Source organism: Furipterus horrens, unplaced genomic scaffold (assembly GCF_987537825.1).
Source record: "Furipterus horrens unplaced genomic scaffold, mFurHor1.1.pri manual_scaffold_3, whole genome shotgun sequence".
Lineage (NCBI taxonomy): Eukaryota > Metazoa > Chordata > Mammalia > Chiroptera > Furipteridae > Furipterus > Furipterus horrens.
Window position 1 is genome coordinate 1,899,976 of NW_028327173.1, and position 15,011 is coordinate 1,914,986.

Consider the following 15,011-nt stretch of genomic DNA (forward strand, 5'->3'; position numbering starts at 1 on the left):
GCTGCAGCCGTGGCCAAGGACAGAGCGAGAACAGAAGGCCCCGCCCGCCCCCCCAGGCCCCGCGTCCGCCCACCTGGGTGACCTCCAGCCGCTGACGGTGGGCGCGTGGACCATGAGCTCCCGGGCGCTGAAGCCGTCCTCCTGCCCAGACGAGCTGACGACGACGAACCCGATCTTGTGGGGCATCGTGTGCGCTGGGGCTGCTGGGAAGAGCAGGAGACACGCCTTCAAGGTCAAGGACTGAGCACCACGACAGCGCTCTCCCACCAGGACCTGGCTCCGCGCCTCGCTCACACACAGAGGGGGCCGCAACGCTCGCAGGTTTTCCGTGGCGCCGAAAGACCTCGTTTTGTTGTCAAGCACTTCTTTACAGGAGCTTATGCTTCTACTTACCGTGTCACTTAAGCTGTTTTAACTTCTCCCAAATACGCGTCTAAAAAGCCTGAACCAGTGTAGGGGGCTGAGCTGTGTCCCCCCCAAAACCTGAGGTCCTCCTGTGAGTGTGATCTGATTTAGAAACAGGACATATGTAGATGCGATAGAAGTTAAAATGAGGACCTACTGGAGCAGGGCAGCCCCACTCCCAGATGACTGGGTCCCCGTAAGAAGACACACGGGCCCGCTCTCACTGAGAGGCAGCCCTGTGACAGCAGCAGAGCCCCTGGGGCGGTGCACCTCCCCGTCAAGGAGCACCAGCGGGGGCCGCAGAGCACTGGAGCTGGCAGGGGCGGGGGGAAGGGGCACCCTCCCTGGCGCCTTTGGAGAGCACAGCCCTGCTGACACCTGGATTCGGGACTTGTAGCCTTGGGAATACGTTGTTCTAAGCCATCCAGTTTTGGTGCTTCGTTCTGACAGACATGCTTTTGGATAAGATACAAAGTTGTTTTGTTTTCTTTTTTACATTACAGTAGTTAAGAAACTAACACAACCTGTATGTCAATAAGTCGTACAAAAATCAGGGAGAAAGGGGACCCTTTAAGCAACAGCAGAACGGCTAAATGCAAACGCACGGCCGGGGGCGGCAGAGCGGGCCACAGACGGACCCGCGGGGCCTGGCTGGGGGACCGACCCCGCGGTGACACTCAGGGGTACACAGGCTGAACGCACTTTCTACGCCCTGACTCTTCCCCTTAATCTCGCCCAAGGGCACGCTAGTGATTCTGGGGGGGGGGGGGGGAGGGGGGCCGAGAGGGAGAGACCGCGACGGCTGCCTCTCCCACGCGCCCTGACCGGGGACCGAACCCTGGCCGGGGCTCTGCCGTGATTCCTACCGCGCTGGACTTTGCCCGCAGTTATGTGGTGTCACGTGGCGTCGTCCGTCCTGTCTGGCTTCAAAAGCAGCTTCTCCACCACAGCTCGCGTCCGTGGGGGACCCGGGGGGCTGAGCACCCACGCGGCACCCCTCGGCTCTCAGCCTGCGGTGGCCACTTGGCCCGGGCTCGGTCAGTCCACGGGCTCCACCCCCCCCCTCGGGAACGGGTCCCGGGACAGGGCCAGGACAGCAGGACCCGCAGAGGGCCAACGCCACGCAATCGCAGGACTTTGCTGGGGCTACCGGGAAAGAGAAGGTTCCTTCCTGCTGTGACTGGGGCTGCTGGCGGCCACCAGCGGGCAGGTCCTGCCACGGAGCAGGCCGCCTTGGGAGCCTCAGACCAGCCGCACTTAAAGCCCCAACCACGCAGGGACGTCGGGATGCTTGAGCCACTAAGCCCCTCAGATTCCCCCTCACTGGGCCAAGCTGAGTCAGAGTCAGGTACCCGCAAATAAAACAGTCCTCGTTCAAACAGGGGACTGAGAATTCTCCAGGGCCCTGGCAGGCGGGGCTCAGTGGGTTGGGCGTTCTTCCGTGGACTGAAAGGTCGCCGTTTCGACTCCCTGTCAGGGCACAGGCCTGGGTTCCGAGCTTGGTCCCTGGTTGGGGGCGTGTGAGAGGCAGCTAATCAATGTTTCCCTCTCATGTCGATGTTTCTCTCTCTCTCCCTCCCTTCCCTTTTCTCAAAAAAATAAAATAAAGTTTAAAACAAATTCTGCAGAAAGTTCTCTGGGGTTGGGCACACTATTACGTGAAATTGTCAGTAGGAGGGGGCACGTAAACGTATCCCCACGGGATCGCTTATTTTAACACGCGGGACGCACGCTCCTGATCTTAACTTGCACGAGACCCGGAAGAGGACCACGTCGACAAACCAATTACTGCCTGGCACCTGCTGATGCTTCTTGGAAGGCATGAACAAAGCCTTAAACACAGAACAACGAACCACTGTTAAAGACCCCAGGTATGATGGTTTGCACGCAGAGCTCACTGCACACCGCCACAATGCGGTACAGAGAGGGAGACTAAGCCAGCCCAGAAAACAATGAAAAGCAGCCACCAAAAAGGGACATGCGTGATCTGACCACTGCAGGGGGCACAGCTCCGCCCGTGTTCCAGGAACGGAACTGGTCCTCGCAGAGCCTGCAGCGGCCCCCACGTGCTCAGGTGGTCAGCCGGCCTCCTTTCCCTTGACCTCCCCTCCCCGCCTGCCGGGTGCCCAGAGGCGGGCACCTCCCCCCTTCTCGGTCCCACTGTCCTTCCTGGACACCAACTGCCAGGTCCCCCTGCCAGGAGCCCCGCCCCGCCCACTGCTCCCGTGCTGCCACCCCACGAACCCCGCTCAAGCCTGGAGGGTCCTCGCCATCCCTGTCCTAACTCAGAACCCCCAAGGGGCCCTTTGTCCAGGGTGGCAGGGCCAACTGTGCTGACCTGACAAGCTGCCCCAGCCCTCACTCTGTCACAAGGGCTGAAGCCCTGCCTGAGAGCAAAGCCACTTTCCTCTGCTCTGAAAGCCCACGCCCTTCCACCGTCTCCACGAGCAGCACCTGCGACCTCCCAGCCCATCCTGAAAACAGCAGGCAGCTGCCGAAGTCCCAGCTGAGCCGGACCGCAGACCGGGTGTGGCTGACCTGAGATGCGTCCCAGCTGAGCGGGACCGCAGATCCCGGGTGTGGCTGACCTGAGATCCGTCCCAGCTGAGCGGGACCGCAGATCCCGCGTGTGGCTGACCTGAGATCCGTCCCAGCTGAGCGGGACCGCAGATCCCGGGTGTGGCTGACCTGAGATCCGTCCCAGCTGAGCGGGACCGCAGATCCCGGGTGTGGCTGACCTGAGATCCGTCCCAGCTGAGCGGGACCGCAGATCCCGGGTGTGGCTGACCTGAGATCCGTCCCAGCTGAGCCGGACCGCAGATCCCGGGTGTGGCTGACCTGAGATCCGTCCCAGCTGAGCGGGACCGCAGACCCGGGTGTGGCTGATCTGAGATCCGTCCCAGCTGAGCGGGACCGCAGATCCCGGGTGTGGCTGACCTGAGATCCTGCGCCCACTGCCCCACGCGTGTGCACTCACTCGTACGGCCGGCACGCGTGACTGCTGCGGGCACGGCTGAGTGCACTCAGTGTGCCGGCGGCTGGCCTCACACCGGACACAAAGTCACACCCTCCTGACAATGGGCACAGGTCCAGCTGCCCCCCAGTTTACAGACCAGGAAGCCGAGGCACAGCGAGGCCCATGCCCAGGGTCACCCCGCTAGCCAGCCCGCGGCAGGGTGCGTCCCTAGTGGGTCAGGCGGTCGGGCTCCAACACCCCCTGCGACGGCGCTGGGACCGAACAAGGGGACCTTTCACTCCCACAGAGGACGGGCCGGTGCGCCAGTAAATTCCACGCGAAATGCGCCGCCCGGGACCGGGGAGGAGAAGCGTCACGCACAGCGGACGCGACCTCAGCGCGGGGTCGGGAAGGAACTCGGCTCTGGCCACCCCCTTCCCAAGCCCTTCCGCCCTGTACGCCGGGGTCCCCTCGTGGACACCTTCAAGAGGAACAGGAGATATTGGGGTGCCGCTGCGAAGCTCCGTAAAAGTCGCCACTGCATTTTGGGGAGGAACAAAGCCCGCGGGGTGCCCACCGGCGCCGGGCCTCAGGTGTCCCCAAGGGCGCGCATTGCGCGGGCTGCCGCCGCCGCGGGGAAATGCGGCCCCCGGACGGGTTCCTTCCCCGAAGCCGGCTCTTCGCTGCGTATCGGGGCTACTGGCTTCCACGCGTGAGGCTGAAACATTCCGGCAGCCCCTGAGCCCCTCGTGACCAGACTGGGCGGGGAGACTCGTTCCCACTTTCCTCTGAGAAAACGCAGCCGTGACACAACCGACGGGGTCGGGCCGAGGGCTCCGAGGGGCTGCGCGTGCCTCTGAGGACCCCTGGGGCTGGAGGCGCGACGTGACCACGGGGCGGAGTGGCCTGCCTGACGCGCGCTGGCCACCCACGCGGTCCCGGCCACCCGCGGCCGTGCGTCCAGCCTCGCGGTCGGGACCCAAGGCTCCCAGCGCAGGCGCCCCGCGCCGGTGCGCCGTCCCACGCCCCGCGAGCCCGGCTAGCGGCCCGCCCGCTCACCCCGCGGCCCAGGTCCGCCCCCAGCCCCGCAAGCCCGGGCTGGAAGCCCGCTCGGCCTCCGTGCCCCCGGCCAGTCCGGGTACCTGTCAGGAGGGCAGGCCGCCGGACCTCGGCTCCCGCACGTCCCCCGGGGCCTTCCGCTCACGCCCGCAGCGCCGTGCCTCCGGCGGGACTCAGGGAGCGCCGCCTGCGCAGCCCCGGGCCCGCCCGCACCCCGGAGCCGCAGCGGCGGAGGCCGCGGAGGAGCAGCCCCAGCCGCCTATGCCCAGCGCTCGGGCCGCGGCCGCCGCTCTCATGACAACCAGACCGCGCCGGACCCCGCCTCCGCGCCTGCGCGACCCCGCCCCGCCGCGCCGCGCCTGCGCACGAGCCGGGACCGCGCCTGCGCTTCCCGGGCCTTCTGGGTAACGGAGTCTCCGGGGCCCGGCGCACGCGCACGGGGCGGGGCCGCGCCTCCCCGTCCCCGGCCTTCTGGGTAGTGTAGTTCCGGGGGCGGCGCGCGGCCTTCTCCTCCTCCGCCGAGTCCACGCGCACGCGGCCCTGCCGCCCGGGTGAGGACGCGCCAGCTGGTGCTGCCCGTGGGGCCGGAGCCCTGAGGATGTCGTCTGTGTCCCGGAAGCCCAAGACGTTCAAGTTGCGAGCCCTGCACAGCCGGCAGAAGTTCGGGGTAGCGGGGAGGAGCTGCCAGGAGGTGCTGCGGAAGGGGTGCTTCCACTTCCAGGTGAGGCGGGATCGGGGGGTCGGGGGCCTCCTCTTCCAGGTGCGGCGGGATCGGGGGGTCGGGGGCCTCCACTTCCAGGTGCGGCGGGATCGGGGGATCGGGGGCCTCCTCTTCCAGGTGCGGCGGGATCGGGGGATCAGGGCGCAGAGGCCGGGGGTCAGGGGCCCGGTGCCTCCGCTTCCGGGTGCGGCAAGATCGGGGGATCAGGTGCCCCCACTTCCAGGTGCGGCGGGATCCAGTTGTCAGAGGCCTCCACTTCCAGGCGCGGCGGGATCGGGGGGTCGGAGGCCTCCACTTCCAGGCGCGGCGGGATCGGGGGATCAGGGCGCAGAGGCCGGGGGTCAGGGGCCCGGTGCCTCCGCTTCCGGGTGCGGCAAGATCGGGGGATCAGGTGCCCCCACTTCCAGGCGCGGCGGGATCGGGGGGTCGGAGGCCTCCACTTCCAGGCGCGGCGGGATCCAGGGGCCGGGGCCCCCACTTCCAGGCGCGGCGTTGTCGGGCCCGGCAGCCTCCACTCGCAGGTCCCGGGCAGGGGCGAGGGTAGCCGCGGGAGCTCGCTGGGAGTCTCTGGGTGGGATGGGACAGTCTGAGCCGTCATCTGTCACCATCAGCCCAGTCCCCGAGTCCTGACAGGTGCCCCGTGAGGCGGGGACTGCCCACATCCGTCCCAGGGCGGAGAAGCTGGGCCGCCCCGCTTGGGCTCCCCACGTGGGCTGTCACAGGGCCCACGACAAAACCCCGGGAGTCGGGTGCGAACGGCTTCGTTTCAGGGACAGGAGGGCGTGCAGGGTGCTGCAGAGCTGGCGGAACTTGGGTCCTGGGCTCGGGGCCCCTGGGGCTCGCGGAGGTGCCGGTCTCCGCAGGCAGCGGTAGCGGAGGCTTTGCTGGGCTCAGGAGAACTTGGGGAGAACAGCGGGGGCTGCCTTCCAAGGTGCGAGTGTGGGAGGTGGGGGGGCACTCTAGGGACCGCCGTTTCCTCACCATTAGCCCCTGGAGACCCCTGGAGCTGGCAACTTCTTCCTCCAGCCCCTCCGCCCGGGGAAGAGCGCAGGGCGCAGGGCGCTTGTGAGGGGGATGCAGCCACTGTGGCTTGACATTCGGGGACCCTGTTTCCTGTGCACGGCACAGCCGCTTGGCCTCCCCGGGACTCAGTTTCCCCTTGTGCGGAATGAAGGGCTCCGAGTGTTGTAGTTCTCTCACCCGTTTTCCTTACTCTTAGAGGATGTGTTTCCGTGGCTGGGCCTAGACCGGCGCTGGGTGTGTAACACCGCGGGGCGGGGCTGGGACAGGCATGGCCATAAAAATTCACAAAACTCACCGACGTGGAGCAACAGGGAGCCAAACCTCCACATGTGAGCAGTCCCGTGTGCTGGTCACTTGTACAGAGGCCATGCATGCGCCATTTTCAGTAAGATGTTCTCCCTAATTAACCAACGCCCGGGAGACGAGAAGCACGTGGAGCCCGTGGGTCCCGTCACCTGTCAGGCAACGTGCCCTCATCAGTGGGGTGCGTTGGAAACAGAACCCCTGGGCGGCCCCGATTGAAACAGAAGCCATGCGCTGCTCAGTGATGAGGGGCCCGACTGCCCGCCGCCAGGAGCATAACCCTTAGCACTGCAGTCTGGTGAAAAGAAAAGGAATTGTTTATCTAAAGGTGATACAGATTGAGATCAATGGCAGGTTTCTGCCGTGAAGTCTTATCTTCTTTAAGACGCCCGCAAACACTAGTTCTCCCGCCCCGGCCAAACCAGGCTGGCTGTAGAGAAGTCAGAGGTGCTGGTTCCCTGCTTCCCAGACGCAGTCAGCTTTCCCGGCAGCTCCCGATCGCTGCGGGGCCTCGGCGGGGAGGGTCCGCCCCCGTCGCGCTGCGGTGGTCTCCAGCTCTCCATGCAGAACCGCGCGGTTCTCTTCCAACCCGCGAGGAGTTCCCAGCCTCCGTGCAGACCGCGTGGCCTGCCCCTGCTCATGGCTGCCGCCTTCTTTGTAAATGCCTGACTGCGGCCTGTGATGCAGGCCCCGTACGCTTGTCACCATTCTGTGGTCAAAGCCCCTGCCATCTCCTTGGGGACCTGCGCTGTCGCATGTTTACCAGTCTGGTGGCAGCAGTCACACGTCCTTTCTGGAAACAGGCTCGGATTCTCAGTGCCCTGGGGAGCCGCGGGATAGGGCCCGCGTCCTGCACCCCACAAAGCGGTGGCCGCTGTGTGTGCCTTGGCGTGACTTCATGCTTTAGAACAACCCGTGGTGGGCGCCCTCGTTCCAGCCCGATTCTTCACACGTGCTGTCCCTGCTGCCTGTTCTGCTGTAGAGCAGGTGGCCGGTTGAGCGTGATTCTTTGAAACACAGTTTGTCCTTGTTCTTCGTGAGGGCTGCGCGTGGAGGCCTGCTGCTGCCTCTCTGGGGCGGGTAAGTGAGCGCCCTACCCTCTCTCTGTCCCCTCCCCAGCTGCCTGTGCCCGGCTCCCGCCTGTGCCTCTACGAAGATGGCACGGAGCTGACTGGAGGTTACTTCTGGAGTGTGCCCGACAACTCGGAGCTCGTGCTGCTTGCGGAGGGCCAGACCTGGCTGGGCTGTAAGTGGTCGGGCCCTGGGGGAGGGACGGGGACCCGGCGGGCCTGGGGTGCCGAGGGACAGGGCCTGTAGCCATCCCTCCCCGGAGGACACTCAGATGGTCACCAAGCACGCCAACGGGGACTCCACAGCATTAGCCCTCGGGGCCACGCAGGTGACACCCACGGAGAGACTGCACCTTGCACCACTGGGAGGACGGAGAAAGGGAGCCCCTTCCCTGCCGGTGGGACCTAAGACAGTGCCGCCGCCGCGGGTGGGTCTGTGGGTGCCGGAAGCTAGGGGCCACTCTCCAGGTGGCTTGGCAGTTTGCCCCCAGGGGTGAGTCCGGGAGAGGTGACCGCGCTCAGCCACTCAGGGTGTGCACAGCAGCCCGGAGGTGGCAGGAACCCGAGCTCACCGATGGACAGGAGGGGCCTTCAGCGGGGTGACAACACGGCTGGTCCTGGAAGTGTCACGCTAAGAAGCCCGTCACGAAGGCCCGCAGGGCTACGATTCTGCCCCCGTGGAGGGTCCGGAGCAGGGACGTCTGCAGACAGAAGAGCGATCCGTGCTTGTTTGGGGAGGGAGGGGGTGATGGCTACACGGATGGCCTTCTCTTCTAGGGGAGGAAAACGTTCTGAGGTTGAGTGTGGAGGGGGTCACACAACGGTGTGACTGACTGAAGCCCCCTGAGCTGTGCGCCGTGTCTGGGGGACGGGTGGGGAACGGAGAGCCGGTCTCGGCACAGCTGCTACAGAAAAGCCAAGGGACGACCACACTGTCCCAGGCAGCCGCTCAGGTCCCGCTCCCGCTGGGTGCCGCTGGCTGCGCCACCCTGAGGGGCGTGTGCTGGTGACGCTGTGTCCTAGTCTGCATTTCCCCGGGGGCTGCTGGCGTGGCCCCCTTTCCTTGTGACGGTCCCTTGCCGCTGCCCACAGGCAGTCTCAGAAGGGTGTCATTGCATGGTTTGTCGCTGTGCGAACGTCACGGAGCGCATGCACACGACCGGGACGCCGCGGCCCCCTGCACGCCTCGGCTGCGGTCCCCGCGTTGCCTGCGCGGTTGTTAGTGCCTGACTGTGTCCTCTTTGGTGGCACGTCTCTTTGTGTCTTTCGTCCGTTTTCTGATTGCTTTTTATTTCCTAACTTCGGATTTTGAGTTTTTTCCTAAAACGGCGTGGATATGACCCTCGTGTCAGATAGTTTGTCCTCTCGCTCCCTCTCGGAGAGGGAGGGCCTTCCGCTGAGCCAGAGCCCTTCGTTGTGATGAAGGCCTCGCTGCCCCTTTTTTATCCTCCTACTTCGGGTGTGAAGTCTGAGAAGCTCCCCGGCCGCTGCAGGCGCCCAAGACTGTCACCTCCTTCCACACCGGCTGCTGGGACCACGGGGCTCCTCTCTCTCCTGTTAGGGCAGGTCCCAGGGGCGGCTCTCAAGCGCAGAGCGGCCTTGAGGTCCCGACGCCCCTCTGGGTGCAGGCTCTCGCCTCCTGGATGCTGGGCTGTTCGTAGGCGGTCACGAGGGCCTCGGCAGGCCGGAGAGCCTGCCCGGGGGCTTGCTGCTTTGGGCCCATGTGGAAAGGCTGCAGGAGGGGGAGGGGGAGACTCGGGGATCCTGGGAGTGAGGCCTCCTGGGGGGTCCAAAGACAAGGGGGTTTTCCTTCGGACAAGGGGACAGGGGAAGGGCAACAGTGTGCTTGGTGGCGTCCCTTCTCCGAAGGTGTCCCCATGTCTCCTCGCCGGTCCTCACCCCACCCGAGGCGTGGGCACTGGGCCCAGGACAGCGCCGAGGCCGGCAGCTTCCGACCCAGCAGGGCTGGACGCGGGGGGTGCTGTGCCTTCCCGAGGCGGCGCCCCGAGGACTGACGGCTCCCCTTTGTCCCCCGTGCCGGCAGACGTGAGCGACATCAGTCGCTTCCTCAGCGTGTTCCACAGGCCGCACGCGGGGGTTGTGCGGGCCGCCCGGCAGCTGCTGTCGGACGAGCAGGCCCCGCTGCGGCAGAGGCTGCTGGCCGACCTCCTGCTCACCATCAGCCAGAACATCGCCGCCGAGACGCGCGCCGAGGACCCGCCCTGGTTCGAAGGTGCCTGTGGGGTCGGGGCCGGGGGGCGTCCCCAGAGTCGGACACCGGGGACAGGCCGGTTCCCTGTCAGTCCCCTAGGGACCTGCCTGCCCCTCTGCTCGGCGGCGGCCCTAGGCAGCCAGGCCTGTGGCAGAGGACACGGAACATGCAGCTGACCGTCCTGCCCCCGTCCAGGGCACAGCTCGGGGGCTCAGGCACATTCCCACTGCGGGGCAGCCTCCACCACCGTCCTCTCCGGAACGTCCATCTTCCTGCACTGCACCTCGGTCCCCATGAAATGCTAACCGGCCCCTGCACACCGTCCACTCTGTCTCTGCGGGGCTGACTCCTCCAGGGGCCTCACAGAAGGACAGTCGTTATTTATCTTTTTGCGACTGGCTGACGTCATGGAGCTTAGTGTCTTCAGGCCCCCCCCCCCCCCCCCCGGGTGCTGTGGTGGGTGTCGGTCTGCTTCCTCTTCAAAGCTGAGCGTCCCACGGCTTCTGTGTCCACGCGTCCGTCGGTGGGCGCCTGGCTGGCTTCCACCTTTGGGACCGACCCGCTAAGTCAGCTGGAAGCAGTCCTGGGGGAGCATCCGTCTTGAAAAGGTGGCCCCAGGCAGGAGCCCCTGGGAGGCGCCTGAGAGCCTCCTGGTGGTCCAGAGTCCCCCTCCCTCAGCCCCCACGGAGCGTTTCCCCGAGGCAGCCCAGTGCCGCTGCCCAGCCCCCGCTGCTGCCCCCACCCCCACCCCCCCAGGACGGCCGTGGAGTGAGGGTCTGTCCTGGCCTCTGCCTGCAGGGCTGGAGTCCCGGTTTAAGAACAAGTCCAGCTACCTGAGGTTCAGCTGTGAGAGCAGGATCCGGAGCTACCTGAGGGAGGTAGGCCGCCTTCACGTGCGGGTGCGGCGCGGGTGGGCCTCGGCTCCGCTGTCGCGGTGGGGCCGCCTCGGCTGGCCCTGCAGATGGGGCTTCCCGAGCTCCTCTGCACGGTCAGCGTGGGACTTGGGCCCCACAGGGCACGGGGCTCCTGCGTGCGTGGGATGCTCCCTGCGAGTTTTGCGTGGGGCCGGCTTCCCGATGTTCATCAGGCCGTCCAGTTTGGACGTGAGCCCGCCTGTTCCTGGCCCACCGTCTGCGGATGGACGCCACGCGGTGGCAGAGGCCAGCCTCGCCCCACGCAGTCCTTTTCCTCTGTCGGGGCCAAGCGCAGTCGTCTGACCCCTGGAAGCAGGGGATGCTCTGAGTGTCCCTCTGGGGGACGTGTGACGCTGCCTGGGGCAGACGTGAGGCTTCAGCGCGCCCAGGGGATCCCAGCCTCGCGCCCGAGCTCCGTGTGGTCTCTGCTCTTCCTTTTGTCAAAGCGGCGCCAGGCAGGGAGCTGGGAGGGGAGCGCAGGTGCCTGCGGAGAGGGGCTCGCCCCTGCCTGGAGGATGGCGGCGTGCTGGCCCTTTGGCACGGGGGTCTGTGCACCCCTGCCATCTACGGAAGGACACGTGGGCAGGCTGGCTTTGGGGCTCCTCAGGAAGGGGCTTCTGGTGCTCGGCATGACCCGGGTCACCCATGGGTGCCAGTCTCCTGTGCCTGAGTGGGTGGTAAGGGAGGCGGGCGGTGATGCTCTGTGGGTGCTCCTTGCCCGCCCTCCTCTGTCTCTTGAGCAGCCGCCGCCAGGGCCATGGAGAGGGGGGCAGGGCTCCGGAGGCTGAGCTTGTCGGGGCCCCACTGTGGGAAAGCTCCGTCTGCAGAGAAACTTCGGGGGCTGCAGAGCCACGGCCCGTGTGGCTCCGCTCCCGCCCGGGGCTGCGCGGGGTGCCGGCTCCCAGGGGCCGTGGCCTGGGCTGGCCGGGAGCCGCACTGCGGCGCAGGGCACCACGCACCCGCCCTCAGCGGAGCCCTTGTTGTCGTCCAGGTGAGCTCGCACACGCCCGCGGTGAGCGTGGAGGCTCGGGACGCGTTCGTGCGGGTCGTGGACGCCATGGGCCAGAAGCTCCGGGCGGCGCAGTACAACGGCTGCTACTTCGACAGGGGCGCCACGGCCGGCAGCCGGCTCTGCACGCCCGAAGGCTGGTTCTCCTGCCAGGTGAGCTGCGTGCCCGGTCCCCGGGCCTCCGGGCTCTGCTGCGCTGCCCTCCCACAGGGGGGGGGGGGGCTCCCGCCCTCGGCCTCGGGCTCCGCTCCCGGTCGTGGGCAGCACATCGGGCCCCGGGGCTGCGGGAGGGCTGCTGGGCCGCCCAGAGCTTGTGCTCCAGCCGCAGGGCCCGGGAGCCCGCATTCCCGCCACGTTCCCGGGCGCACGCCGGCCGCTGTGGGTGGGAGGGCATAGGTGCCTGAGCGAGGGCGTACCTTGGCTCCGGGGGTCAGGGCAGGAAGGTGTCCCTGTGGCTGGGCTGGTAAGAGAAGGGGCGCTCAGGAGCCCCTGGAAAGCGAGCGTTTCGTCCCCCTGGGTTAGCTCTGTAGGTGACAGAGAGCTCGGGGATTCTAGGGTTTGTGGCCGCTGTGACATGCTGGGTGCCAGCTAAGCGTGACTCATGGTGGATGGCAGTGGCTGTGTGGGTGGACACTGAAGGCTTGTCCTGGACACCTGAGTGACTCTCGGGAGCACCACCTCCCCAGGTGCCTCCTCTGGCCTCCGCCTCAGTGCCTGTCAGGTGTGGTCCCGCCTGGAGTGCCGATGGCACCTGGGGCTCTGGCAAGCACAGCCCTGCGGAGCTGGGGGAGATAACGCGTGACGGAGGCGGCCCAAGACTCCCGGGGAAGAGGCCCGCTTCGCGGCGTCACCTGTCCTCTTGGTGCAGGGTCCTTTCGACATGGCTGGCTGTGCGTCCAGACACTCCATCAACCCCTACGGCAACAGGGAGAGCCGGGTCCTCTTCAGCACCTGGAACCTGGACCACGTGTGAGTCCCCGGCGTCGGGAGGGCCTGTCCTGGGGACCCCCCACCTGCTGCCGCGGGCTTCATGCGCGGACCTTGCACGGTCTGCACCCAAAAGAGTGACTGGCATTGGGTGGAAGGGGCTGCGGGGCGCGCACTGTGCTTCTGCCGCTGGCATGTGCGTGCGTGTCCTTTGCCACGGGGCCTCACCCAGTGGCCTCGCGTGTGTCCCTCACCTGCTCCCCTCCAGGCGTGGGGTCCGTGGTCAGTGCGCCTGCTCCCGGGGCCGGGCGCCTGCCTCGACCCGCATGAGCACAGGCCTCGTTTTCAGGTCAGCAGCTCGTCCTCACAAGGGCAGACACGGAACGCGGCGTTGCTCTAAGGGGACCCTCGCCTGGGGTGCGGTTCCCCCTGCCCCTGCCCTGCAATGACAGACCTCCAGGCGCCCGTCAAATGGCTCACTCCCTTCCCACAATCAGGCGTTTTTCAGAGTAGCCGAGGCATCCTGGTCACGGCCGGGGTCCCCTTCCTCCAGTCCCGGGCGCCCCGGGCTGCAGCGGCAGGTGGAGCGAGGGGTCTGCAGGCCGCTGGTGCCCGCGTCCCGCGCTCACTCTCCGCGTGCCTCCTGGACACGAGCTGCGTGCCCTGGCCCGTCCGCGGAAGCGCCCCTGCAGAGACGGCCCCGGGCGTGCAGTGGCGCTGGGACAGCTGCCTGTTAGTTTCTCGCCCACGGGCCTGCGCGAGAGGTCAGCTGAGGGTCCTGAATTTCCAGGTGACTGTGCGAGAGGGTCACACCTGTGACACCCGGTGAGCCTCCCCTCCCGGCGTCCTCGCCCTGTGTCCCTGTCCCCACGCTGATGCAGCTTGGCCGTGGGCCTCCAGCAGGCAGGACGCCTGATAGCGCTTGCACGCAGGGGCTTGTCTTCTCTGGACACTGCCGCCCCCCTCGAGGGAGCTGGCCTGGCCTCCTGGCGGAGCAGCGGCGGTGGGGAAGGGCCAGCTCCAGCCCCGCCAGCAGAGCACAGCTGCATGAGCGCCAGACCACCCACAGAAAGTACTGAGTTTTGGGGGGCTGGTTATACTGGTAATTGGCCTGTGGTTTTTCCTTCCTCCTCCCCAAAGCCCTGGACCTCGCCCCCAGCTTCTCTAGTCCCCCCGTGGTGGCTGCAGTGGGGTGTCAGCCCGTGCTCTGCGGGACCCGGGGACCTGCGTGAGTGTCGCTGGTCTGGTCCCTGTGGACCAAAGCTGGGTTTGTTTCTGGCAGTTGAGGCCTCTTTCTTTTGATCTCAACTATTTAATTTATTTTTGTAAAAGATGGGACCTTTTATTTCACCTTTTGAGGTGTCGTAGGGGAGAGGAACGTGTCTGTGCCAGGCTGGTGCACTGCGTGGCCAGCAGCCCGGGCCTGGCGTGACCTTTCCACGCACCGCGCCGTTGGCAAACTGTTGCCTGTGGTTGCACGGGCTTCGTGCTGTGTGTGAGAGTGTGACGTTTCCACGGAGCGGCAGCAGGACCATGGAAGTGGCCACACGCACACACGTGTGCGGGCGGGTCTGAGGTCAGGACTGGAGGGACAAACATCAAACCCTTAACAGTGGTCATCTCTGGGGGGACGAGGGGACGAGGCCCACGTGGTCCTCAGAGGTGACCGGGCTTATTGGTAAGGTTCTCCTTTAAAAATGTTTGCGTGTGATCGTGTGATTGTTTGGTAAATGGACACACAGATAAGAGCGTGGAGGCAAGTAGGCCAGGTTGCTGGCGACTGTGAGGATGAGGGTTGACTCCCGTTTTTTCCTGTGTGCTTTTCACTGTTTAAAGGACACTCCCCACCCAGGTGTCCAAGCGACACAGGCCAGGTGGCTTGCCCCAGGCCGCTGCAGACGGGCCTGCAGGACAGTCCCCGAGCGCTCTTCCCCCAGCAGCACCTGAGTCTTTTCCTGTCCTGCCACCTGCTCCTGGGTTGTTGCCAAGTGTGGTTTCTTTGGAAGCCTTAAGTTTCCCACTTGCTTTTCCTGTAAGCGGCCGGTCACCGTTCCATGTTGTCGCTACGACCGAGCAGCAGCTGTGTGTGCCCCGCGTCTGGGGTTCAGCAGGCCCGGGCCTCCGGGGTGGCAGCGTTGGGGAACGGCCATCTCTCCCCTCATTTCGCAGAATAGAAAAGAAGCGCACCATCATCCCCACCCTGGCGGAGGCGACAGAGGGACAGAACGGACGGCAAATAGACTGGGAGTACTTCTACAGCCTGCTCTTCACCTCTGAGAACCTGAAGCTGGTGCATGTCGCCTGCCACAAGAAAACCACCCACGGGCTCAGCTGTGACCCTCGCAGGGTCTACAGGCCGCAGAGGAAGCCCAGGAGGAAGCGGGCGGCTCGCAAGCGCCCGTGATTTGGGCA

At 66.0% G+C, this 15,011-nt stretch overlaps 2 protein-coding genes across 2 annotated transcripts in view; one reads left to right on the forward strand and one right to left on the reverse strand.

The window, feature by feature from the left end:
- The window catches only part of CEP104 (centrosomal protein 104), a 28,272-nt gene extending 23,539 nt beyond the window's left edge, over positions 1 to 4,733 (reverse strand). The window contains exons 1-2 of the mRNA XM_090268493.1: positions 4,504 to 4,733; positions 74 to 203 (exon numbers count right to left, since the gene is read on the reverse strand). Coding sequence (XP_090124619.1) covers positions 74 to 186 — 113 coding nt within the window. The 5' untranslated portion in view covers positions 187 to 203; positions 4,504 to 4,733. The remainder of the gene's footprint in view (positions 1 to 73; positions 204 to 4,503) is intronic.
- A 171-nt stretch (positions 4,734 to 4,904) lies between these two features.
- On the forward strand, positions 4,905 to 15,006 carry DFFB (DNA fragmentation factor subunit beta). Its single transcript, XM_090268495.1, has 9 exons — positions 4,905 to 5,141; positions 7,587 to 7,720; positions 8,120 to 8,136; positions 9,379 to 9,391; positions 9,547 to 9,770; positions 10,548 to 10,627; positions 11,655 to 11,825; positions 12,541 to 12,641; positions 14,769 to 15,006. Exons 1-9 carry the CDS (start codon positions 5,019 to 5,021, stop codon positions 15,001 to 15,003), a joined length of 1,098 nt encoding a protein of 365 aa, XP_090124621.1. The 5' UTR covers positions 4,905 to 5,018; the 3' UTR covers positions 15,004 to 15,006.
- The last annotated feature ends 5 nt before the right edge of the window (positions 15,007 to 15,011 follow it).